Source organism: Carassius carassius, chromosome 9 (assembly GCF_963082965.1).
Source record: "Carassius carassius chromosome 9, fCarCar2.1, whole genome shotgun sequence".
In the NCBI taxonomy this organism is placed as follows: Eukaryota; Metazoa; Chordata; class Actinopteri; order Cypriniformes; family Cyprinidae; genus Carassius; species Carassius carassius.
Window position 1 is genome coordinate 34,009,838 of NC_081763.1, and position 27,469 is coordinate 34,037,306.

Genomic DNA, 27,469 nt, shown 5'->3' on the forward strand with positions numbered 1-27,469 from the left:
GTTAAACGTTACAACTCTGAGTGAAGTGAACCGCTTAAGATGCTCAGCGCATGCGGCAGGGAACTGAACGAATCATACAAAAACTGATTCATGAACAAATTCACTTGTTTGCCAATTGGTTTGATCAAGTCTTTGAACAGAATTGACTCGAAAGAATGAATCATTCACGACTGGGCATCACTCATTGTCCAGAGAAAAGTAGACGGCGCGTTTGGAATAAACTGAAGCATTATAACATTTATTGCATTGAGATAAAGTAACGAGAGGAGCGTCGCCCACAGTAACGAAATAAAAGTACAGATTTTTCCCAAAAAATATACTCAAGTAAGAGTATAAAGTACCCATCTTTAAATATACTCCGAAAAGTATTAATTACCCCAAAAAATTACTCAAGTAAATGTAACTCGTTACTACCCACCTCTGATTATATACACACACGCACACATACATATATATATATATACATATATATATATATATATATACATTTTCAAAAAAAAAGTACAAGCTTAGGCTAACTGACTATATGTGATATCAAATAAGGGTTAGAACAAATGTAATCTAAATGTAATCCAAAAGTAATCAGATTATGTTACAAAAAATGTGCAATCTAAGAGATTATATTACTGATTACAATTTTTTTCATGTAATATGTAATCAGTAACTGATTACAATTCATAAGTAATCTACCCAGCTCTGGACATCACCTGTCTTTATCAGAAAGGTCCTGTTCACTTTCTCACGGTTACACACCTAGTTAAGGGACTTTCTCTCGGTAACACTCATAGTTAAGGGTCCTTCTCAAAGGCACCACAGTGATATTGAAGAGGGAGGGGACAAATGCTGTTTTCCCCCAACTGACCTAATACCCATTTAAAGCAGAACTTCTTTTATAAAATAAAATAAAATTTAATGCATGTTGATTACCTTTTTGTAATGTTTCATTTATGATTCATCAACCCATGACCATGCTTCGGTTTTGGATGCCTTTGGAGTAAGAATGGGTTCATTCATCTTGTTACATGTTGTTAGATGAAAATTGTCATTTTCTCACCCCCATGTTTCAAACCTGTATACCTTTCTATTTTCTGATAAACACAAAGATATTTGTAAGAATGTTTGTAACCAAGCAGATCTCACAACCCATTAACTATCATAATTATTTTTCCAACGATCGTAGTTAATGGGTTGTAAGATCTGCTTGTTTACAAACATTGTTCCAAATATCTTTGTGTTTATTAGACAATTGTGTAAGTCAATGACAAGATTAATACAGACATGATAAAAAGAAACTGTCTTTTAACATTCTAGTAGAACACACATGAGCGCATTCTCAGAAATATAATATTTGAATGCATGTCAGTTCTGTACGGTTTAAAATTGCTTACAACACTTTGATTTTATAAATAGCAATGATTTCAAACATATTTTATGATGAGGGTCTTCTATGTTTTATGATTTTCTTGTCAGATGACATCAATGGCTCCTCCAAGGTGATTATGCCACATGTTCAAATATTAATAATATTCTATATATCTAAATATATCTTTAAATATGATTAAAGTATTTAAAAATAAATGCAATTAAACTATTTTATTATTATTTAATAAAACATTAATAATAAAAAAATACTGCGAAAATATACATTTTTGTCATTAATAATAGTTCAAGATTGAGTATTTCAGCACTTTTTATTCTGTGATAACAGTCATTTAATAATTTTTCTCATGAAAATGATAGGCCTGTAAACTTATTTCAGAAATCGAAAATGAATAAAAGATTACAACGAAAAACTATTTTTTTTAACTAGATAAAGCACGAGTAAAGCAAATGTGAAAACAATATCGTCAGAACATAGAAAGGTATACAGTTTTGAAACATGAGGGTGAGAAATGACATAATTTTCATTTTTGGGTGAACTATCCCTTTATAAAATAATTCAGTATTTTGTAATTGGTATTTTAGTTTGGTTAACAGATGCTAAACTGTTCAAAAATAATAAAATGTACTAAATCCGATCATGCTTTTTTTTTTGCATTTGTCCACAAATGTGTTCTTGTTTGTGATGTACACGTGATTAAGACATTTTATTGACGTACTGGTCTGACTGGACCGATTTTGAACTTCTCAAGATGTGTTAAACCTCAGAACACAATTGATTGCCTTTCACAATTTTACACAATGGGTGTGGGATTATTTTATATGCAGGCTTGTATACATACACACACACACACACACACACACACACACACACACACAACCACTAAAACTATGAATCAGCGCATTTAAACATCCAGAAGACAACAAATGTAGACGTGCAGAAAAGACGTGCAATTCACGGCCAGATGACGTCAAAGACATCCGTTCAACTTTCACTTTGGAACTATTTTTCAACCATCACGGCACGTTTCGGAGGGACATCTTGTCAACGGTCAATAAACGTCCATATGTTTGCTACTGATAAGCGCTTGTTTTTCCCCTCAGCCACATTTCTCATTTGATTTTGAAACTTGGAGGCAGAAATGGCACAACATCTGCGTGAGTATCAAATTATAACAAATTAATGTGTTTTGTTTAAAGACCCTGTTTTATTTAAGTGTTGCTAGTATAAATGATTGTTTCCATTAGTTAATTTTAACATTTAATATTACAAAGCAAGTCTATGTTTTATGGCCTAAAAAACAACCATGAACAAGTCGTCAACTTAAACCTAAAGCACCAATACTGCAACCTCAAACAATGAATGATGAACTTTATAAACTACATTGTTCCCGAGCGTATGAATGATCTGCCACAGATTACTGAGGTTTTTGTGTTTGTTTAAGCCGAAGTGTTGGGATATAATATTATTTATGTGTTCTTATTTGCTCTGAAAGCAAAAATAAATAAACAACACTATGTTTTCCCAATTTTATAAACTAGGGAAAAGTGCATGCAAACATTTAAAATGTCTTTTAGTTGTCTTTAATTATTTTAGTTTCCTGTATGTAAACATCAGAGGCCTGCTGTGGCATTCAGAAATAAGGAGACAAAGACCTCACAGGTTTCCTTTTTTTATACACTATATGAATGCATGTCCCAGTTACTTTCTGGTTAAATAAACATTTATACTATCAAAAGTTATATATATATATATAGATCAGGTGCAGGTGCAGGTGTGTCTGTATATATATATATAGTTATTATTACTGTTTATTTATACAACTAACCCTAACTTGAGATTTACTTTTGGTTTTAACAAATAGAAAAGTGTGTGTGTATTGCTCCATTTATTAAAACCAAAAGTAAATCTCAAGTTAGTGTTTTCGAAATAATAACAATTAACAATATTTTGCACAACAGATTTCATGTATACATGTGACTTTCCCCCATTCATTCTCAATTAGTCCCCACCACACACATTAGGTCTGTTCAAACTTATGGGCTCAAGAGAAACGTGGCCTGCTGTAACTTAAAAAATGTGAAACATCTTCTTCTTAACCAGAAGTATGCAGTCAAAACAAAATGCAATTCTTTATGATCTCTCTTATTTTCTTTTTAAATTAACATTTAGACCATGAGACAGTGTGTTTTTTCTTTTTTCTTTTTAACACAGGGTTGGGCAGAGATCAGCAATCAGTCTGACCACAGAAAGTTTAATTGTTCAGACATAAAAAATACTTGTCTGTTTCTATCTATAGTCGTACTTGATCTACCAGTGTCTCAGTCACAATCTAGACATAAAGAGGGGATCTGATCTTCATTAACATTTTGATACAAGGATTAATTTTGATTCAGGATTAGTACACTTTCAAAGAAAAATTTCCTGATAATTTACTCACCCCCATGTCATCCAAGATGTTATGTATTTCTTTCTTCAGTCAAAAAGAAATTAAGGTTTTAACATTCCAGGAGTTTTCTTCTTATAGTGGACTTCAACGGCTACCAAATGGTTGAAGGTCAAAATTACAGTTTCAGTTCAGCTTCATATAACTCATATAACGATACCAGATGAGGAATAAGGGTCTTATCTAGTGAAATGACTGGACATCTTCTAAAAATAACCCGCGCGCCTTGCAAAAGGTCATGTGTGACGTAGGCGGAAGTACAAACTATCAAAGAATAAGTCAAACGATGTTTACGACAAAATTTGAATATGTCTCATTGAGCATACAACAACTTTTGAACGGTCCTCCTTTACATTTGTAAACACTGACTGAGTTGGTACTTCCGCCTACGTCACGGGTAGGGCTGGATGGTATATCAAATTTGTACAATATATCGACACTTTATTTATAAGCGATTCAATATGCGTTATTAACGTTGATATCCATATACAGTAGTTTGATATGAGTACATCTGAAAATATAGTGGAGGACACAGACTGAGCTGCTGTGGAGAAAGAGCTTAATCCAGTTTGTTCTTAACATGTGACAAGCTTCATATAAAGGTTTTTTTTTTAAAGTGGTTGTTGAGGCTATCCTATAAGCCTTGGCATAGATGGCATGGTGTTCTCAACGCTTAGCAGAAAATTCTGAGTCCAAACATTAGCTCTCTTTGGGTGGTGTTCCCGTTTATTATGAAGGTAAAAAAGGGGATAATTTATATAAAATGATACTTCACCCAGTGCTGAATATTAAAGTGCTGTCATGCTGTTGGTAAGCTGAGTGCTCACGGCTACGGTAAGAACCGTGTGTTCCTCGCCATCCACACCCTTTCCTAACTAATTGCAACACCTGTTAATATATCTACCTCCCAGTGACGTGTCACACATAGTGCAACACTCCCACCCAGTGGCTAGAATAATAATAGCAATATTAACCTATCCAGAGAAGGTGAATATATAAATGGCTCCTACACCCCGGCCCCATAATTGTGAATATTTACTTTAACCATAATTACCCAAATTACCAATTTTAAACTAAAGGACCCATTTGTGCAATGATAATCTTAAGTACAATCTTCTTTTCTTGAGCTTAGGACATCTGTAGGCAGATCAGCTAGTCAGGACCTCATCTGTGACACTTCGACTTCTATCAATAGGCAGATCTTTGTTACTGGCCGTTCCAGCTGACCCGTTTTTGTTTTCAGCAGCACCGAGCGAACAAAGCCTTTCTTGTCAGGGTATGTCTGCGTAATTTTTCCCATCAGCCAGGACCCTCGTGGAGCGACAGGATCCATTATGACCACAATGTCTCCAACAGAAAAGCTTCTTTTTGGTCTCATCCACTTCTGTCTCTCCTGGAGTAGTGGTAAGTATTCCCTCACCCAGCGTTTCCAAAATAGATCAGATAGGAACTGCACTTACCTCAATCTTCTTTTCAGATACAGGTCATCCTTACAAAAGAGCCCAAGAGGGAGGTATGGCTTTGACTTTAAGAGCAGGATGTGGTTGGGTGTAAGTGCTTTGAGGTCATTCGCATCATCAGAAGCCTTTGTAATGGGACGACTATTGAGAATGGCTTCGACTTCACAAATAATGGTATGAAACCCTTCATCATCCGGTGTTTGGAGTCTGAGCGTGGAAGAAAGGACCCTTTTCACAAGACGAATAAGACGCTCCCAAACCCCTCCATGGTGAGACCCAGCTGGAGGGTTAAAGGACCATGTCAGACCTTTCTGCAATAAGACATGCTGAATCTTCTGTTGGTCTAAAACCCGAATTCCGGAAAAGTTGGGACGTTTTTTACATTTTAATAAAATGAAAACTAAAGGAATTTCAAATCACATGAGCCAATATTTTATTCACAATAGAACATAGATAACGTAGCAAATGTTTAAACTGAGAAATTTTACACTTTTATCCACTTAATTAGCTCATTTAAAATTTAATGCCTGCTACAGGTCTCAAAAAAGTTGGCACGGGGGCAACAAATGGCTAAAAAAGCAAGCAGTTTTGAAAAGATTCAGCTGGGAGAACATCTAGTGATTAATTAAGTTAATTGATATCAGGTCTGTAACATGATTAGCTATAAAAGCTTTGTCTTGGAGAAGCAGAGTCTCTCAGAAGTAAAGATGGGCAGAGGCTCTCCAATCTGTGAAAGACTGCGTAAAAAAATTGTGGAAAACTTTAAAAACAATGTTCCTCAACGTCAAATTGCAAAGGCTTTGCAAATCTCATCATCTACAGTGCATAACATCATCAAAAGATTCAGAGAAACTGGAGAAATCTCTGTGCGTAAGGGACAAGGCCGGAGACCTTTATTGGATGCCTGTGGTCTTCGGGCTCTCAGGCGACACTGACACAATCATGCCGATGAGTGATGCAATGACATTACTAAATGGGCCCAGGAATACTTTCAGAAACCACTGTCGGTAAACACAATCTGCCGTGCCATCAGCAGATGCCAACTAAAGCTCTATCATGCAAAAAGGAAGCCATATGTGAACATGGTCCAGAAGCGCCGTCGTGTCCTGTGGGCCAAGGCTCATTTAAAATGGACTATTTCAAAGTGGAATAGTGTTTTATGGTCAGACGAGTCCAAATTTGACATTCTTGTTGGAAATCACAGACGCCGTGTCCTCCGGGCTAAAGAGGAGGGAGACCTTCCAGCATGTTATCAGCGTTCAGTTCAAAAGCCAGCATCTCTGATGGTATGGGGGTGCATAAGTACATACGGTATGGGCAGCTTGCATGTTTTGGAAGGCTCTGTGAATGCTGAAAGGTATATAAAGGTTTTAGAGCAACATATGCTTCCCTCCAAACAACGTCTATTTCAGGGAAGGCCTTGTTTATTTCAGCAGGACAATGCAAAACCACATACTGCAGCTATAACAACAGCATGGCTTCGTCGTAAAAGAGTCCGGGTGCTAACCTGGCCTGCCTGCAGTTCAGATCTTTCACCTATAGAGAACATTTGGCGCATCATTAAACGAAAAATACGTCAAAGACGACCACGAACTCTTTAGCAGCTGGAAATCTATATAAGGCAAGAATGGGACCAAATTCCAACAGCAAAACTCCAGCAACTCATAGCCTCAATGCCCAGACGTCCTCAAACTGTTTTGAAAAGAAAAGGAGATGCTACACCATGGTAAACATGCCCCGTCCCAACTATTTTGAGACCTGTAGCAGAAATCAAAATTGAAATGAGCTCATTTTGTGCATAAAATTGTAAACTTCTCAGTTTAAACATTTGCTATGTTATCTATGTTCTGTTGTGAATAAAATATTGGCTCATGAGATTTGAAAGTCTTTTAGTTTTCATTTTATTAAAATTTAAAAAACGTCCCAACTTTTCCGGAATTCGGGTTGTAACTCCGCAATGGCTTCCCTTAACTCCCGCTCAGCTCCTATGAAGTTGGTGCCATTATCTGATGTCAGGTGTGTCACCTGACCTCTACGACACATGAAACGGCGAATGGCATTTATGCATGAGTCAGTATCTAAAGCATAAGCAACTTCGAGATGAACTGCCTTGCTCGCCATGCAGGTAAAGACAACGCCATAGCGCTTTGCTCTGCCCCGGCCCTTCTTCACCTCAATTGGCCCAAAGTAGTCGACTCCCACATTTGTGAAAGCAGGTAAATCTGGCACAATCCTCTCTATTGGTAGGTCAGCCATTTTTTGTTCCCCCGTCTTTCCTTGGAGACGGCGACAAACTACACACTCAAAGATGACCTTCCTGCAAGCAGTATTGGCATGAGTAATCCAGTATTGCTTCCTGAGAAAAGAGAGCATGTGATTTCTACCTGCGTGACCCAGTCTTTGATGGATATACTTTAAGATGAGTTTGGACACATGCTGCTCTTTAGAAAGAATGACAGGATGTTTTTCAATTTCTGGCATGGCAGCCCTACTAAGCCTTCCTCCCACACGCAGCAATCCATCCTCCAACACTGGGTCCAATTTGTAGAGGTCACTGTTTCTTTTGACAAATCCTCCGTTTTTCAAAACTGCAATCTCATCGGAAAACCTTTCTTGCTGGGAAAAACAGATGATGGCACTTTCTGCCCTCTCAAGGTCACCTGCAGTCAGTGGCTGTCCACGAAGTGACAATTTTTCCCTTTGCATTTCGGCATAGAGGTAGTTGCTTCTTCGGCTTCCATTATCGTGGCCAATGCCTTTAGAGGCTTCAAGAACCTTTCTCCTTTTGGACAGGGTTAGAAGCAGATCTCTGAGTCTGAACATGCCACAGCTGTTCTCAGCTTCTTAAAATCTGAAAAGTAGCTTAAAAACATCTTTGTTGCATTCAGTGGACAATGGGATACAAAGGCATTCACCAGTAGATCTTTCTTTACCTCCGGGTCACCCAAAGGGATTAGAGGTTGTTCCATGATGGTCTTAGGCCATTCCATCTCCCCCCTCAAGAGAAAGTCTGGTCCCTTCAGCCACCGCCTGCATGCAAGAAATTCTTCCGCACTTAGACCCCTGGAGGCCTCATCTGCTGGATTAAGTTTTGTGCCAATGTGTCTCCACTGTGCAACATCCGTTTCATTTCTAATCACAGCCACCCTATTGGCTACAAATGTATGAAACCTCCTGATTTCGTTTCCAATATACTTTAAAACAGTTGTACTGTCTGTCCGGAATACTGATGGGTATAAATCCAGCTGCAACTCCCTCTTCAGCATGTTGTCCACCCGGACAGCCAGGACAGCAGCAGTCAGCTCAAGGCGAGGAATTGTTATTTGCTTTAAAGGAGCAACCCTGGCCTTGCCCAAGATAAAAACAATACTGACATGATTTCTCTTATTCTCCATCCTGAGATATGACGCAGTTCCGTAGCCATACTCACTGGCATCGGAGAAGTGATGCAACTGCAGGTGAGTAGGTGTTCCAAAATCCTTCGGCTTGATGCACCGTTCCACAGTGAGATCAGTGATATGATGGAGATCAGCCAGCCATTTAGACCACTGCTCGGAGAAGACACGAGGTATGTTGGCATCCCAGCCGATGTTCAGCCTACACATATCCTGCAGCATCCTTTTAACAGGTAAAGTAAATGGTGCAAGAAAACCCAAAGGGTCATAGATAGACGACACCACAGACAATATGCCACGTCTTGTATGTGGGCGCTCTTCGATGGCTATCCTAAAGGTCAGAATGTCTGTATCTATGCACCAATGAAGACCAAGAGCTGTTTCAACAGGACTTGCCTTTTGATCCAGGTTAAGCCCCCTGGTGGTCTTGGAGCGCTGTGACTGAGGAATACTAGCCAAGACCTCACTGCTGTTGCTTGTCCACTTCAACAGGAGGAATCCTCTCTTCCCACAGGCTTCAGTCAATTCATGCACCATTTTTATGGCTTTAGCCTCTGATGACACAGATTTTAAACAATCATCCATGTAGAAATTTTGGAGTATTGTGTTCAGAACACTAGGTTCAAAGTTGTCTTTGTAGTCTTGCACAATTCTCCGCAGTGCATAGTTCGCACAACTGGGCAAAGACACGGCCCCAAAGAGGTGAACTCTCATCCTGTATTGCATGGAAGCTTGTCTTGTATCGCCATCAGGATACCACAAGAAGCGTAAAAAGTCTGTGTGCTCCGGAGTCACCCTCACCTGATGGAACATGGCTTGGATGTCTGCTATCAGGGCTACTCGTTCTTGTCTAAACCTAGTAAGTACGCCAAGTAAGGTGCTTGTGAGGTGAGGCCCCTGCAAGAGCTGAGAATTCAATGAAATTCCTTTAAACACAGCAGCACAGTCAAAGACAACTCGAAGGGTTTTCTTCTTTGGATGGTATACCCCATGATGGGGAATATACCACACCTTGCCTTCATCTCGCTTCAGCCGCTGATGCGGTACAAGCTCAGCATAACCCTTTTCAATGACTTCGGAGAGGAAAGCTGTGTACTCTTGATGATAATCTTTATTCCTCTTGAACTTCCTGTGAAGACTTAAAAGATGCTGCTTTGCGATGCTATAATTATTTGGCAAGATGACATCTTTAGCCTTAAATAAATCTTTGATCCTCTCTAGAAAGGCAAACATGGTCTGATTTTTCATTGAAATCCTGATTGTATTGGGAAACCAGTAAGTCTTGTAGCTTGGCGACTGAGATCCTACTGACAGTGACTTCAGGAAGGCCTTTCTTGCCTTTAGGCGGCTCACCACCTCTCAGCGGGCCATTCACGACCCACCCCAGTAGAGTCCTGACAGCATAAGGTCCATTGCCTTGGCTATTTATTATTTCCCATGGTTCCATGAGCTGCGGTGCATTGGTGCCAATCAACAATTCCACCTCTGCCTCAAGAATGGGAACTGTAATGCCTTTTAGGTATTTCCATCCCTCTAGGTCCAGTTGAGTGAGAATGTTATTTCTGCTCACAGGCATGGTCTTCTGGGTATAAACTTCAGGTAAGTCAAGGAAGTTTTCTTCATTCAAACCAGACATCTCAAGACCACTAAACAAGAATGTGTCTACAGACCTCTCTTGGCCAAGAGTACGAAGAAGAATGCTAGTCTTGACTCCTGAAAGATTCAGTTTTCTCATGAGATGTTGAGTACAGAAAGAAGCTGAACTCCCAGGGTCTAGAAAGGCATAGGTGTTCATAATCGTGCTCCCGGACTTGGCCTTCACCTGTACAGGCACAATAGAGAGAACACATTCATCACTTCCGGCCCCAGTATGGCCACATGTCTCCAATGACACAGATGCATTATTGACTGACACTTCATGTGTTTTAAGTTTAATGTGTAGGACAGTTGGATGTTTGTGTTTACATATATCACAAGTCAAAGTCTTGTCACAGTCCCTGCTCATATGACCTCTCCTCAGACAGCTGAAACACACTCTGCCAACCTTCAAAACCTCCAATTTCTCCCTGTGTGACATCTCATCAAGCTGTGAACACTTCTCCACTGAATGCTGACTCTTACAAACACAGCATGACTCTTCGTCATTCCTTTGTGAAGCTGGCCCTCTGTGCTGTTGGTACCAAGCTGCTGATGTGGTTGATCCTAAGGCAGTATTAATGGCAGCAACAGTAGCTTGACCTCTTCCGGTATGTCTACTCTTTTGTTTAGAGGAAGAGTCTGATGGCGTACCCTGTAGGTCACGGAAGAGAGGATCAGACAGAATCTTTACCTGACGCTCAATGAAGGCCACAAAGTCTGGGAACATAGCTCTGTAACCACGGCGCTCCTGTAGCTCCCAGGCGACAGACCTCCATTTTTCCCTCAGTTTATATGGCAACTTCATCATTATCAGGCGAAGATTGGATGGCACGTTCAACTCCTCCATATGCTGTAAATCTTCCATAACATTAGAAAGTTTCCCTTAAAAAGATTGAAAAGGACTGCAGAGCATTAATGTCATCAACCCTCATTGTAGGCCACGTCATAGCCTTCTCCATATAAGCTACAGAAATTTTTATTTCATTTCCGAAGAATTCTTTCAATAGACTCTTTGCTCTCTCATAGCCATCCCCAGGAGCCATGTTATAGCAACTCCGAACCAGTTCTCTGGGCTGCCCTCTGGTATGTTGTTCAAGATAATAAAGACATTCTTTTTTATCTGTAGTTTTCCTTTCAATTGCTTGCTCGAAAGCTCTAATGAAGGCAGCATACTTAAGTGGATCACCATCAAACTCTAGGATAACTCGTGGCGGAAGAGAGGCTAAGGCTTGGTTCTGTACCAGCTGACCAATTATGTTAGTTTGCTGTTGCATAAGGTCATACAAAGTAGGGTGTTGAACATTGTCAACAGAGAAATGATGGTGCGACTGTGATTGCATACATGTACTCCCTTGTGAGGTCAGTGATTGAAACCCTGCTGTTGAAGCGTTAGTGAGTCTGGATCTGTCAGAAGACTGGGCTTGTGGAATATGCTGCCTTTCCTTAGGCCGTACAGCCAATGGCAGGGAATGGTCCTGTTGGGAAGAGACAGTTTTAGGAAGTTGCAAGACAGGAACGGTGTTCGCATAACTTGATGTTTGTGATTTCAAATGAGCATGAAGATAGGTATTCATGGCATCCTCTCCATTATCCTCTTCATACTCATCCACATCTTCACCACCACACACATTTTCAAACACAGACAATCTAGCCGTAGCAACAGCCAATTTGGCCTCAACCTCTAGCTGTTCCTTTTTCCTTTTCAGCTTTGCCTTTTCCATTTGAAGGGCTGCTTCTTCGGCGTCAATGTCATGCTTTTTTCTCAAAGCAGCTGCAGACTGTAAAAGTGCAGCCCTTTCAGCCTTTGCCTTTAAATGCCCAGAACTAATACTGGAAGCCTTTGAATGGACAGAAGAGTGATCTTTATGTTTTGACCCTTTACTTGAGAGATTGGAAATACTATCTTCAGGCCTTATATCAACATTTGTTATAGACAGCACATCAAGATTCCGGTCATCATTTTTTGCAGCAGCATCGGCCAACCACTTCATCACGTCATTCTCAAATATATTAAATTCCACTGTTTTATGTGCAAGCCAATGTTGTTGTTTGTCGTATTCAGAATCTGGCATAGGCATTTCCAGCAACGTAGTTTGGGTTTCTAAAGCCTCATTGCACAACGTGGTATATTTGTTTAGACATTTCTTCACATCAAACACAGTTTGAGATGTTATTTTTCCAGAAAGAACCTCATTAATCCTCTGCTTAATTTTATTAGCTTGCATAAGTTGGGATTTCCGATTTTTTTGCAGATTTTCGAACAAAATTGTAAATCCCTTAGCTGTTAAATTTCTTATGCGTTTCCCCGAGTCATCAACAGCAACACTCGACTTATCAGAAATATCATTTTTATCTGTAGCCACAGAAGCAATTTTGGCTCTATCGAGCTCAGTTTCTTCCTCTGCAATCATCTTTATGCATTAAGCGCATCCAGTTCAAAGCACTCAATGATAACAGCACAATTAAACTTGCTCATGCAGAGGCAACCAACAGCACACACAACATAGCACTTTCAATTTTACGAAGCAACAACACTGAAACAGTCTTTCATTTCAAATTCGAGAATCCACCTTTTTCCAATTCCATACATCAGCAGAAATATATGAAAGTGTACCCACCAGCTTTCCGTGATTACGGTCTGCGTGAGGACTTACAGATGTTTCAATTATAACTTCCAGGCTCCGTGACAGGTAAGCAATCCAATGAAATGGGCAATCCTTTCAATATCCAAGCGATCAGGCCACTCCTGTCCAATTCAGAAGCATCTCCCAACGAAAAGGAATAGGTTCTTACAGTGTTGAGGCTATCCTATAAGCCTTGGCATAGATGGCATGGTGTTCTCAACGCGTAGCAGAAAATTCCAAACATTAGCTCTCTTTGGGTGGTGTTCCCGTTTATTATGAAGGTAAAAAAGGGGATAATTTATATAAAATGATACTTCACCCAGTGCTGAATATTAAAGTGCTGTCATGCTGTTGGTAAGCTGAGTGCTCACGGCTACGGTAAGAACCGTGTGTTCCTTGCCATCCACACCCTTTCCTAACTACTTCTTCTTCTTCTTTGTTTTTAACGGCGGTTGGCAACCAGCTTTTGGTGCATTACCGCCCCCTTCTGCTCCGGAGTGTGAATCAGACAATAGGCTTACAATCTAGTTTCGACATAAAAAAAAAAAAAAAAAAAAAAAAAAAAAAAAAAAAAAAACACTTTCATTCATTACCCAACACACTTACCCATATCCCTATTTTATCTTCATAACCTATTGAACAAACCAGTTTCCCTTAAGAAAGTTAACAATATCCTAACCTGTGCTCTATCACCTATGCTCAACACTCCTTTTAATGTTAAATCCTGCACCCCTATTTCCCTCAAATTATTCCTCATTGTTACTCTCTGTTCCTCATACCTCCTGCATCTTATAATTATGTGCTCCACTGACTCCTCTTCCTGACACCACTCACACAAGCCTGTCTCGTGTTTTCCTATCATTTTCAGTGATCTGTTTAAAGCACCATGCCCCAGCCTTAACCTTGTCACTACAGTTTCCTCTCTCCTGTGCCCACCACCTAACCTATTTATTTTTACACTCTTTTGAATTTGATATAAATGCCTTCCTTTCTCCTCTCTGTCCCACCTTTCTTGCCAAATTTGGTTAGTTTTTTCCCAGATGATACTTTTGACCTCTGCTTTACTTATTTTAATTTGCATTTCTATATTTCCCTTCTTTAAAGCCCTCTTTGCCAATTCATCCACCTGCTCATTCCCTTTCACCCCTACATGTGCTGGAACCCACATAAATTGTACCTGTCCTCCTTGATTTGTTATTCTTGTTACTGACTGAAGGACTTCATATAATACATCTTGACGGCTAGAGTGAAAAGACCTTAAACTCTCAAGGACTGAGGATGAATCGGTGCATATCAGAACCTTTTCTTGACTTGTTTTTTCCACCCACCTTAACGCAACTAATACTGCCACCATTTCCACTGTATATACTCCTAAAAAATCAGATGTTCTTCTATTAATTCCTATTCCTTTAGCAGGTATTGCCACCCCATATCCTGTCACTCCTGTCTCAGGTTTCTTAGAACCATCTGTATACACATGTACAAATTCTTTATAATCTTTATTTATAAGGTACTTAAATGCATTTACCAAATCTATCTGATCTTTTCCATCATCCTTCCTTTTTAATTCTAACAAATACCAGTCAATATCAGGCCAAACAAGTAACCACGGAGCCACCATTGGATATACTACAGTAGGGCTCATCTTCATATAAAATACTCCAAATTCTCTTGCTACCTCGTTGCCTATTCTACTAAAATTCTCTCCTTTGTAACTTGCATTCTCCCAGGTCTCCTGCAACACTATTTTTGTGGGGTGGAACTCATTATGACCCTGCAAATTAGCCCAATAATTTGTCATCAGCTGCCTCCTTCTAATTGCTAACGGCATTTCTCCCATTTCTACCTGCAGTGCAGGTACTGGTGAAGTTTTAAAAGCACCACTACACACTCTTAATGCCTGTGCCTGGATCCCATCTAGTTTCTTTAATAGAGATTTGGCTGCTGACCCATAAGCTACACTCCCATAATCCAACACAGATCTAATCAATGCCACATATACTGTTTTTAATGCATAACAACTAGCTCCCCATTGCCTACCTGTCAAACATCTCATTACATTAATTACTTTTTTGCATTTTCCTTCTATTTTCTTTATATGATCTACCCATGTTAACCGTGAATCGAAAATAATCCCCAAAAATTTGAAAGTTCCAACCCTTTCTAATTCTTTCCCATACATATTTAACTTCATCCCTTCCTTAATTTGCTTCTTGGTGAAAAAGACTGTTTGAGTTTTTTCTATTGAAAACTTAAACCCCCAATCATATCCCCACTCCACCACCTCATCAATTGCTCCTTGTACTTTCCTGATTGCATGCTCCATATTCCTTCCCCTTTTCCACAACGCCCCATCATCCGCAAACAGTGACCTCCCTATATCCATTGGTACCTTAGTAAAGACATCATCAATCATGATGATAAAAAGTAGTGGGCTAATCACACTGCCTTGAGGTGTTCCATTGCCCACATCGAACTGACTTGATATGTCTGACCCTATTCGTACTTCAATTTTTCTTCCAAACAAAAAATTCTTTATCCAATTAAAAACTCTTCCACCTAGACCCATCAAGTGCAACTTTATCAACAATCCTTCCTTCCACATCATGTCATACGCTTTTTCTATATCAAAAAACACTGTAATGACTGATTCCTTATTTGCCTGAGCCTTTCTTATTTCATTTTCTAGTCTTATAACCGAATCCATGGTACTCCTCCCTTTCCTAAACCCACTTTGATATTTTGCTAGTTTTCCACTTTTTTCTAGTATATATGATAACCTTTCTGTTATCATCCTTTCCATAATTTTGCATACATTTGATGTTAATGCTATTGGTCTATAACTTGTGGGTTTAGAAGGATCCTTGCCTGGTTTCCTTATTGGAATAACTACTGCTTCTTTCCATGCATTCGGTAATCTTCCCTCCTCCCACACTCTGTTATAAAGGTTCAGCAACTTTAAGAGTGCTTCTTTCCCTAGATGTTTTAGCATGACGTAGCATATCTGATCTTTTCCTGGAGATGTTGGTTTAGCTTTATTTATTGCTCTAATCAACTCTGCCATACTAAAAGGTTCATCAATTGTATCATCAGTTTTTTCCCTCCAGTCTAACACACCAGGATACTGATTCATTGTGTTTTCCTTTCTCATTTTGCATACTTCTGACACGTTATCTGAACCCTTTCCTAACTAATTGCAACACCTGTTAATATATCTACCTCCCAGTGACGTGTCACACATAGTGCAACACTCCCACCCAGTGGCTAGAATAATAATAGCAATATTAACCTATCCAGAGAAGGTGAATATATAAATGGCTCCTACAGTGGTAAGACATAGTTTATAGTTTCTTTTGCATTGGTTTAAGCGGCTCAACCATCATATGCATCAGAGGCTGTGTGTGCCTCTAAATGAGACACAGGCTACTCGTGCTGTTTAAAGTGTTTGAGATGTGCTGTCTTCCTGAATGCATAACTTTCATAACAGGTATATCCATTATCTGTACATTTTAGAAAGCTGGAAATATATATTTAAAAAAAAATTCTGTCAGAAGTGCATGAGCCTTCTGTTCTGAGATATATATCAGATATCACAAATCGGCCAAAAACACAGATATATGATTTTTTTTGCCCATATCTGCCAGCACTAGTCACAGGTGATCTTTTCAAAATAATTATGTATTAACTGAAGTCATGGATGTGCATCACAGAGCAGTGCAAGGTGAATATTTTTGTTTATAAAGCATATAGTTAATCTTGGATGACATGGGGGTGAGTAAATTATCAGGAAAAGTTTCATTTGAAAGTGAAATAGTCCTTTAAAATATTACATCTTAAATTATTGATGAATGCTAAACTGTAAAATCTGTAATATTTGCATTGCTGCCTTAAAACTATTAATTTGTTCAATATTGCGCCTTTATATGCAATTCTTTGCATATAAAAGAATCAATTATGTTCAATTCTGCGCCTTTGAGTTCAAGCAGACTGAAGCTTTCACATTGAATTAGAAATAAAAAATGGCTTTGTAATGTGTGCATTGTCCTTTGGCTTAACTTGCTCTAGTCAGTAAGGATAATTATGCAGATATTTTATTTATTTATTTTAATTTATAGAAAGCAAGATACACCAAAGCCCACCTGGTAATTGTCCCAACAGTAAGTAAAACAAGATAAACTATGATTGATGAAAACATAGTAATAATATTAATTTATAACTTGCATTTTATGTTAAATAATAATTAATTGATTAAATAATAAATTAAAACAGACTTCATGATTGCATGTTAATGCAAATATTTTTACAGTCAAAAAAAATAAAAAAATAAATGCAAATCACGCATTTCCGTTTGCATTTTTGTTTAAGCGAACGCACAGTGTCTGCCAAATTTAAAATGGAAATGCAAAGTCTGTTTGCAATTGTGTTTCCCATATCTTACGAGCTATGAGCCTGTCATATTTAAATAGCAATATTAATTACCACATTTGGTTTTCACTCTCTCTGCACTGCGCATGTAAACTGCCAATTTTAGTCAATCTGTTCATCTGTTCATCTGCACATTTCCACCCATTTGATACATTCTGCAACTAAATGATTTTTCAACTAGCTTCAGCAAAACTCAGATATAGATCAAAGTGCCTTGATATGTACAAATAGTGTTTGTAAAAACAAATGTTCTCTTTCATGTTAATGCATTATGATTTTTTGCATGCGTCATATTTCTAAACATTTCATAAGCTGTTGATGAAACTAATGTAGAAAAGGTTTATTTGCCTGTTAATAAGTGATGTTTCTTTAACTTTGACAAAAATGAACATTTATTTCAAGTGCTGCCAAAACGTAAAATTGTAATAGAACTGTAAAAGTAAAAATGAAAATTTTATAGGCATCCAATGAAAAAAAGAGAAGAGATTAGAGGCAATATTATACATCTTTTTCAATCATATACCGACATGGAAAGAACCTATATGTGTTAAGTTATGATGGAGGACAGGAGGCAAATGCAAGTATAGAATGTTTATTGGTAGATGAGTAAATGATGAGGAGATGCTGGAGGGTGACGCAGGGACCTCGACGGCAGAACAGACAGGTGAGTAGGTGTTTGAGTGCACTGGTGGAGATGGTGGTGGTGATAGATCCGAGATGATGGCTTTAATCCAAGGTTGACCGAACAGGAAACAAGACACGAAGCAGTAGAACTGGAGGACAAACAGACATGAAGCACGGAGGACCTCAAACAACGATCTGACAAACAAGAGACGAAAGACAGGCCATTAAGTAGGCTGGTGGAATGAGCTGCAGCACACCCACATGAAACAATCAACATGACGTAACATGAGACGAGCAGGAGACGGTGCATTCATGAACTGTTACAGTACCCCTCCTCCTAAGGACGCTTCCTGGCGTCCCCAGACTCCCTTACCTGTCGATTGTAATCATCGATAAGAGAGTGATCCAGGATGTCTCTAGCAGGCACCCAACTTCTCTCCTCCGGACCGTAACCCTCCCAGTCCACAAAGTACTGAAATCCGCGTCCCCTCCATCTGGAGTCCAAAATACGATTGACCGAATAAGTGGGTTCCCCATCTACGAGTCCGGGGGGGGGGGGGGGTTGGGGCGGGGTAGGCAGATTAATAGGAGAATGAAATACGGGCTTTATTTTAGATACATGAAAGGCGGGATGAATTCTCCTGTACGCAGGAGGAAGTTTGAGGCGGACTGCCACCGGACTAATGATCTTGGTGACCGTGAACGGGCCAATAAATTTGGGAGCCAACTTATTAGAGACGTAATGGAGAGGAATGTTCTTAGTAGAAAGCCACACTTTTTGTCCCACGACGTATACGGGAGGCCTAGACCGGTGGCGATCGGCTTTAGCCTTGGTGCGCGCACCCACTTGGAATAGAGTCTCACGGGCTCTAGTACAAGTGCGGTGACACCTCTGGACGAAGGCGTGGACGGAGGGGACCGCGACTTCGGATTTCAGACTGGGAAAAATAGGTGGCTGGTAACCTACACTACACTCAAATGGAGATAGGGCCGTAGCTGATATTGGTAAGGTATTGTGGGTGTACTCCACCATTGACAATTGTTGGCTCCATGAGGAAGGATTCTTGGAAACCAAACATCGCAACACCCTTTCCAAATCTTGGTTGGCTCTCTCGGTTTGACCATTGCTCTGGGGATGAAACCCTACAAGTAACTACAAGTAACCAGTAACCTACAAAACCCTTGCCAAAATTTGGACACAAATTGGGGTCCCCTGTCGGAAAACACGTCTATCGGGAGGCCATGTAAACGAAAGACGTGATCTACAACGGTCAACGCTGTCTCCTTGGCTGAGGGTAATTTGGGCAAGGGAATAAAGTGGGCGGCCTTCGAGAACCGGTCCACCACAGTCAAAACTACCGTGTTGCCCTGGGAGGACGGGAGGGCGGTAATAAAATCTAGTGCGATGTGGGACCAGGGTCTCGAAGGGACCGGCAGCGGTTGAAGTTACCCGTCAGGGGGTCGATTGGAAGTCTTGCCAGTGGCACAAACCGAGCAAGCCAAAACAAAACAGTGAATATCGCGAGCCATAAGTGGCCACCAGAATCGTTGCTTGACTAAGAATCTAGTACGGTTAACTCCTGGATGACAAGCCACATTGGAGCAATGCCCCCACTGGATGACGTTGGACCGTAATCCCCCTCCGGCACAAATAACCGATTCGGTGGGCACCCGGGCGGAGGCATTACCCCTTCTAAGGCTGTCTTTACCACTAATGTCTCAGGAAAAATGCACTCGGGAGTGGACGGGCATTCGGAATGGTCAAAAATATGTGACAAGGAATCGGGTTTAAGATTTTTGGAACCTTGGCGGTACGAGAGAGTAAAGTCAAAACTTCCACAAAAAAAAAAGGGCCCACCGAGCCTGCCTGGAGTTCAACCTTTTGGCAGTACTAATATATTTGTGTCTGACCACCTGAACGTAGTTTTGGGGGAGGTCAAGGCGGTCAGAGGTGCGGCTAGTTGGCTGAAGTTGCGAATAAAACACCGGTAGAAGTTGGCGAACCCCAGAAACCTCTGTAGGGCCTTACGGGAATCTGGGCTTGGCCACTCTACCACAGCCTTAACTTTCTCGGCATCCATGCGTATTCCCTCAGTCGACACGATATACCCAAGAAACGGAACTGACTGTGCATGAAACTCGCATTTCTCTGCCTTGACAAAAAGCCCATTCTCTAGCAATCTCTGAAGCACTCGTCGAACGTGCTGCACGTGTTCCTGGAGAGAAGAGGAAAAAATCAATATGTCGTCCAGGTAGACATATATGAATTGATCAATCATATCTCGCAGCACGTCATTGACGAATGCCTGGAAGACCGCCGGGGAGTTGGAGAGCCCAAAGGGCATGACCAAGTATTCAAAGTGCCCCCTGGGGGTGTTAAAAGCGGTCTTCCATTCATCCCCCTCCCTGATGCGGACCAAATGATAAGCTTTACGTAAGTCCAATTTCGTGAAAATCAACGCTCCCTGCAACCTCTCAAAGGCTGAAGACATTAACAGCAAATGATAAGTATTCTTTACTGTGATGTTGTTCAGTCCCCGGTAATCAATGCAAGGTCGCAGTGATCCATCTTTCTTCCCCACAAAATAGAACCTCGCCCCCGCTGGAGAAGAGGAAGGGCGGATGAACTTCGAAAGCTAGAGATTCAGAAATATATTTCTCCCTAGCCTCCCTTTCAGGAACAGGAAGTGAATATAGAGACTTACCTGACAGTAATTCTATGGCACAGTCATAGGGACGATGCGGAGGAAGAGAAGCAGCATGAGACTTACTAAACACTTCCTTCAGGTGGAGGTACTCAGCGGGCATGTTAGACAAATCCACTGCCTCCTCCTGAAACACAGACATAGAAACAGACGGACATGCAGACACTAGACAAGGCTCATGACATTTATTATTCCAAGCCAAAATGGAATTGGATTGCCAGTCTATTTTGGGGTTGTGAAGGAGGAGCCAGGGGTGACCGAAGACTATGGGTGCAAGGGGAGAGTCAAGGATGTGGAAGGAGATGGTTTCAGAGTGGTTGCCTAATGTGATGAGGGTGATGTCTTCAGTGATGTGAGAGAAGACCGGTAGCTTCTGTCCATTAAGGGCGTGAACCGTGGTGCGTGAGGGGTCTGAGGGGAATGTGAAGTCTGTGTGCAAGTGTGTGCAAGTCCATAAAATTACCTACTGCCCCTGAGTCCAGTAGTGCTTGACAGTCGTGAATCTGTGCTGACTATCTTAGTCTTACCGGGAGGAGCGTAGATGATGATGACTCGCACGTCTGTCTGGGCCTTGGGTGTGGAGCTGGGTAGGTTCTGTTGCTCCACTCGTGTCAGACGTGCATCAACCCGCAACGCTAGTTCGATGAACCCATTAAGTGAAGTTGGAAGATCCAGGGCATAGATCTCTTTCTGGACGCGGTCTGCCAGCCCATTCAGGAACATGTCCCACTGCGCCTCCTCGTTCCAATGACAATCCACCGCCAGAGTACGGAACTCGATGGAATAGTCAGAGACGGATCTCTCATTCTGACGTAACTCGGCGAGCATCCTCGCTGCCTCCCTCCCGGGCGACGGCCCGATCAAAGACCCGCCTCATCTCGGCAGAGAGTGTCTGAAACGAGGTGCAGCATGGATCTTGGTTCTCCCACACCGCCGTTCCCCATAATGCCGCCCTCCCAGTGAGCAGGGTCAAGACGAAAGCCACCTTGGCACGTTCGTTGGCGAAGGTTCTAGGCTGGAGAGAGAAATGCATATCGCATCGGGTTAAGAAAGCTCTACAAAAGTTAGGCTCACCCGAGTAGGATTCCGGAATGGGGAGATGTGGTTCCGGCTGGGAGGGGGCTTCCGGTGGTGTGGGAGGAACGGGCGGTGTGAGCGGCGCAGTGGGAACCACACCACCAAAGCCTGAACCGTGCGACCAGTGTCGTTAAGATTCCTCTCCTGGGAGTCCATCCTCCGAGCACTGGCGCTGAGAAATTCTTCCAGGGCGGATGATTGGTTACTCACTGCCTCCATTGTTGGTCAGATCGTTCTGTTACGTTATGATGGAGGACAGGAGGCAAATGCAAGTATAGAATGTTTATTGGTAGATGAGTAAATGATGAGGAGATGCTGGAGGGTGACGCAGGGACCTCGACGGCAGTACAGACAGGTGAGTAGGTGTTTGAGTGCGCTGGTGGAGGTGGTGTTGGTGATAGATCCGAGATGATGGCTGTAATCCAAGGTTGACCGAACAGGAAACAAGACACGAAGCAGTAGAACTGGAGGATGAACAGACATGAAGCACGGAGGACCTCAAATAACGATCTGACAAACAAGAGACGAAAGACAGGCCATTAAGTAGGATGATGATCAGCGGTAACACCCACATGAAACAATCAACATGACGTAACATGAGACGAGCAGGAGACGGTGCATTCATGAACCGTGACAATATGTGGATATATGCACATATATGAAACCAATAGGCAGTGTATATGCACATATATTCTGCATATATACACATATATGATAATATTTATGCTGCATATATGCGCATAAATGCCACATATAGGCAAAATTGAGGTGCATATATGTGCATATACAGGAAATATAGGTCTCCTGTATTGCTTCTTCATATCCACATATAAGCCCTATACATACAAGATATGTCTTCTATATAGCTAATGGCAGGATCTGGTCATTTTGTAGCTCATATCCCATTTTTGACTGTCATATATGATGTCTAGCTCATATTTTCTATTATCAAGGCAAAAACTAAGAATTAACGAAAAAAATTATGCAAGAACTTATGTATGTGGGAACATGTGAAATTGGTATCACATGTTATTGGCATGTTATGTAATTTAACTATGACAATATATTAACATGATATACAGAGCCGGAGCAGTAACGGAGTACATTTACTTGAGTACAGTACTTAAGTACAATTTTGAGGGATCTGTAATTTACTGGAGTATCATTGAGTACTCATGACTTTACTCAAGTACATTTGAGAGGTACTCTTTACTCCTCTACATTTGTATCCATAACTGTAAGTACCCGTTACTTCTTCGGCCCCGTCCACACGGAGACAGACCCCCGATCTTTTTTTCCCTCGTCTCAAGAAATATCAGCGTCCACACGAAACCGATGTAGTATACATGCCAGACCAGCATGTGGCACTGTAATTCTGCCACAGAGATACACTTAAAACGGAGAAGAAGACATTTTGTTGATAAACCTTGCGCGTGGTACACAAACGAACATGGAACAATACAGTGTTTGTTCATGTTTTTGTTGCTGTTACGTGATGTAGTGGTGTTTGACTAGGGGCGAGACGTGGGCTGATTGTGTCATATTTTCAGAAAATGTACGGATTCGCCGTCCAGACGAAACGCAAAGGCGGCGTTTTCAAATATATCCACTCTGGGACCCGGTTTCAAAACATCGGTTTCACTCTTCCAAAACGCCAGATTCGTGTGGATGAAAATGCCTATCCTCTAAAAAATTTGTGTGCCGAAAAAAAGAAAGGAAAAAATAAAAATCTCGGACACCCTATCAATCGTCATTGGATAGTGCAGGAAGGAAGAGGAAGAGGAGGTGGAGGATGATGAGGCGCGTCATGACAGACCTTCAAAGAATAATAAAGATAATTTTTTTTTCTGTTCAGTTTTTTGTCATATTTTTGTTCTTGTACTATTTGATTGTTTTTGAGTAAATAAATAATGTACATTTCTATATTTTGGACTTTTATTTATGTTGCCTAGCAGCTATGGATTTTAATTTTACTATTATAGGTGAACATATAGGTGCATATATACGTTCATAGATGTACCTATATAGATATATGTATGCACATATATATGTGTGCATATATGTGTAAATATATGTGTGCATATATGTATACATATATATGTGTGCATATATGTACATATATGCAGTGTTGGGAAAGTTCACTTTCTACATGAACTAGTTCAAAGTTCAGTTCACAAATTTTAAAATGAACTAGTTCAGTTCATAGTTCAAACTACAAAATTTGGAACTAAGTTCACTAAGTTCACAGTTCCAAAAATGAACTAGTTCATAGTTCTTTTTTTCCAAATGTTGCTGCGAGCTATTATTTTTCAAAATTGTTGCAACAGCCCATATAGAATCACAGACAGCAATTATTTTATCAGTTTTAACAATGGAGCTATGCGTCAGATTTCATCTTCATATCCAATTTTGAATCCTTATCCAACCAGGGTTTACATTAGCATTGAAGTGACAGCATTTCCCCATTCTTGCTTTAATGCTTTGTCTCCCATTCTCACCGACCTTGTCATAAACATCATAAAATTATTTTAAATGATCATACGCCTTCTTGCTACATGCTGCTGTCGCCTCCATGCTTTTTTTTTTTTTGATGACGCGTCACGCATGTCAGCGGATGGCGGTGCGACACTGGTGGCTGGTGTTGCCAGATTGGGTGTTTTTCCGCTACATATTAAGACCGTTTACGGTGTGTTTTAGCCGGGTTTTCGCCTGGAAGGCTCTATAGAAATCTGGCACCCTATTGAACGAAGTTAACCTGAGAGAGTGTGCCGTTTACAGACACCAGAATGAACGAGTTCACAGTAACGTCCATCAGACAGTAATACAGCACGTTCAGTTCACGTTCGCCCAACGTTCAGGCACAACACTGCATATATGTACATATAATATAGGAAACCGGCCAATTTTATATATGTCACATATATTAAATCCGGCCAATAGTAGAACCTCGGATTCAGGAGGAACAGTGTGGTTTTCGTCCAGGCCGTGGAACACTGGACCAGCTCTATACCCTCTACAGGGTGCTGGAGGGTTCATGGGAGTTTGCCCAACCAGTCCACATGTGCTTTGTGGATTTGGAGAAGGCATTCGACTGTGTCCCTCGCGGCGGCCTGTGGAGGGTGCTCCGGGAGTATGGGGTCCGGGGCCCTTTGCTAAGGGCTATCCGGTCCCTGTACGACCGGAGCAGGAGCTTGGTTCGTCTCTGCTCTTTGCGGATGATGTTGTCGTGTTGGCCTCATCAAGCCAGGACCTTCAGCATGCACTGGGGCGGTTTGCAGCTGAGTGTGAAGCGGCTGGGATGAGAATCAGCACCTCCAAATCCGAGGCCATGGTCCTCAGTCGGAAAAGGGTGGCTTGCCCACTTCAGGTTGGTGGAGAGTTCCTGCCTCAAGTGGAGGAGTTTAAGTATCTTGGGGTCTTGTTCACGAGTGAGGGAAGGATGGAACGGGAGATTGACAGACGGATCGGTGCAGCTTCTGCAGTAATGCGGTCGATGTACCGGTCTGTCGTGGTGAAGAAATTTACCGGTCAATCTACGTTCCTACTCTCACCTATGGTCATGAGCTTTGGGTCATGACCGAAAGGACAAGATCCCGGATACAGGCGGCCGAAATGAGCTTTCTCCGCAGGGTGGCTGGGCGATCCCTTAGAGATAGGGTGAGAAGCTCAGTCACCCGGGAGGAGCTCAGAGTAGAGCCGCTGCTCCTCCACATAGAGAGGGGTCAGTTGAGGTGGCTCGGGCATCTGTTCCGGATGCCTCCTGGACGCCTTCCCGGGAAGGTGTTCTGGGCGCGTCCCACTGGGAGGAGACCCCGGGGAAGACCTAGGACACGCTGGAGAGACTATGTCTCCCGGCTGGCCTGGGAACGCCTCGGTGTCCCCCCAGAAGAGCTGGAGGAAGTGTCTAGGGAGAGGGAAGTCTGGGGTTCTCTGCTTAGACTGCTGCCCCCGCGACCCAGCCCCGGATAAGCGGAAGAAGATGGATGGATGGATGGACAGACATATATTAAAATCCTATATCAAAACCTATATTGAAACATATATGTTTTTTTAAGTTTTAAGTTTTTTTTCCATGTTGGTATGCTGTCTCACAGTATTTACTTCTTAATTTTAGGTCACACATCAGTAATGGAATCAAATGCACATTTAAACCTGATTTTACTGGGGACAGCACAATCTGGAAAGAGTGCGTCAGGAAACACAATACTGGGACGACAAGCTTTTGTGACAAATGAAAGGCACTATTCAGTCAGACAAGATGTTGCTGTTGTATCCGAGACCGTCTTTGGGATTCCAGTCACTGTTCATGACACACCAGGGTTATATGAGAGTCAGATCAGTGATCATCAGATGCCACTCCAATATAAGAGTTTTTTCCAGAAGTGTGAATCTGGTTCCTGTGTGTTTCTGCTGGTCATCAAAGCCGACAGAATCACTGCAGAAGAGAGAAGAATTGTGGAGAAGATTGAGAGATTTTTACATCTCTTTTGTGTTAAATACAGCATCAGAAGGAGGGACACTGCCCAGACGGATCACAACGGTCACAACCTTCACTCTTGATCTTGATGTCATTAACCATTCAACTAGAAGGATTGTTCTTCTGGGTAAAACTGGTTGTGGCAAGAGTGCATCTGGAAACACAATACTGGGACAGAACGTGTTTAAATCTGAGATTAACTTAAATTCAGTAACCCGTCAATGTTCAGTGAATCATGCCACTTTTTCAGGAAGATATGTGTCTATAGTTGATACTCCTGGATTTTTTGACACACGAGATGAGGTGAACACAGATGAGCAGGTAAAGAAAGAGATAGCGAGAAGTGTTTATTTGTCCAGTCCTGGACCTCACGCTTTTCTAATTGTTCTGCCTGCAACTGACAGATTCACTGAACATGAGCAGCAGATTCCTCAAATGATTGAGATGATGTTTGGTCAGGAGGTGTTAAAATACTCCATCATTCTCTTCACTCATGGAGATCAGCTGAAAGGAAAGTCCATTGAGGATCTCATTAAGGGGAACAGTCGAATGAGACATCTAGTTCAAGAGTGTGGAGACAGATTTCATGTCTTTGACAATGAAGATCAGAATAACAGAGAGCAGGTGAATGATCTGCTGAAGAAGATTGACACAATGATAGAGCAGAATGATGGATACTACAGTAATCAGATGTATGAAGATGCTCTGAGATACAGACAAGAGGAAGAAAAGAGGAGAAAGAGAGAGGAAGAGAAGAGAAAGGTGGAGAATAAAAGAGTCAGTGTCCAGAATAACAAAGCAGAGAATGAAGCTCAAATACTTAACGCAGAGAGAGAGAGGAAGAATGGAGAAAACAACAAATAGAGATTGAAAGAGTCAGAATCCAAATACAGAATATGAGAACAGAGTATGAAGCTCAGAGATCTGAAATGGAAAGACTTAAAGCAGAGAGACAGAGAGCAGAAGAATGGAGAAAACAACAGGAGAGCAGAGCACAAAGTAACCCTGAATTTGAAGAATTTTATAGGCAGTATGAGCGAAGGTTCATTTTTTCAGCTATTATATCTGGTACGAAGCATAGTGGTATTGGTGCAGTTGTTGGTGGTGCTCTTGGTGCAGCTCTTGGAGCTATTGGTGGACCTGCTGGTGTAGTTGTTGGTGCAGTTGTTGGTGGAGCTGCTGGGGCAGCTATTGGTGGAGCTGTTGGTACAATATAC

At 41.3% G+C, this 27,469-nt stretch overlaps 1 protein-coding gene across 1 annotated transcript; it reads left to right on the plus strand.

Annotated features, from left to right (window-relative positions):
- Positions 1-2,510: 2,510 nt before the first annotated feature.
- On the plus strand, positions 2,511-27,464 carry LOC132149777 (GTPase IMAP family member 7-like). Its single transcript, XM_059559177.1, has 3 exons — positions 2,511-2,538; positions 25,890-26,248; positions 26,283-27,464. Exons 1-3 carry the CDS (start codon positions 2,523-2,525, stop codon positions 27,114-27,116), a joined length of 1,209 nt encoding a protein of 402 aa, XP_059415160.1. The 5' UTR covers positions 2,511-2,522; the 3' UTR covers positions 27,117-27,464.
- Positions 27,465-27,469: the final 5 nt, after the last annotated feature.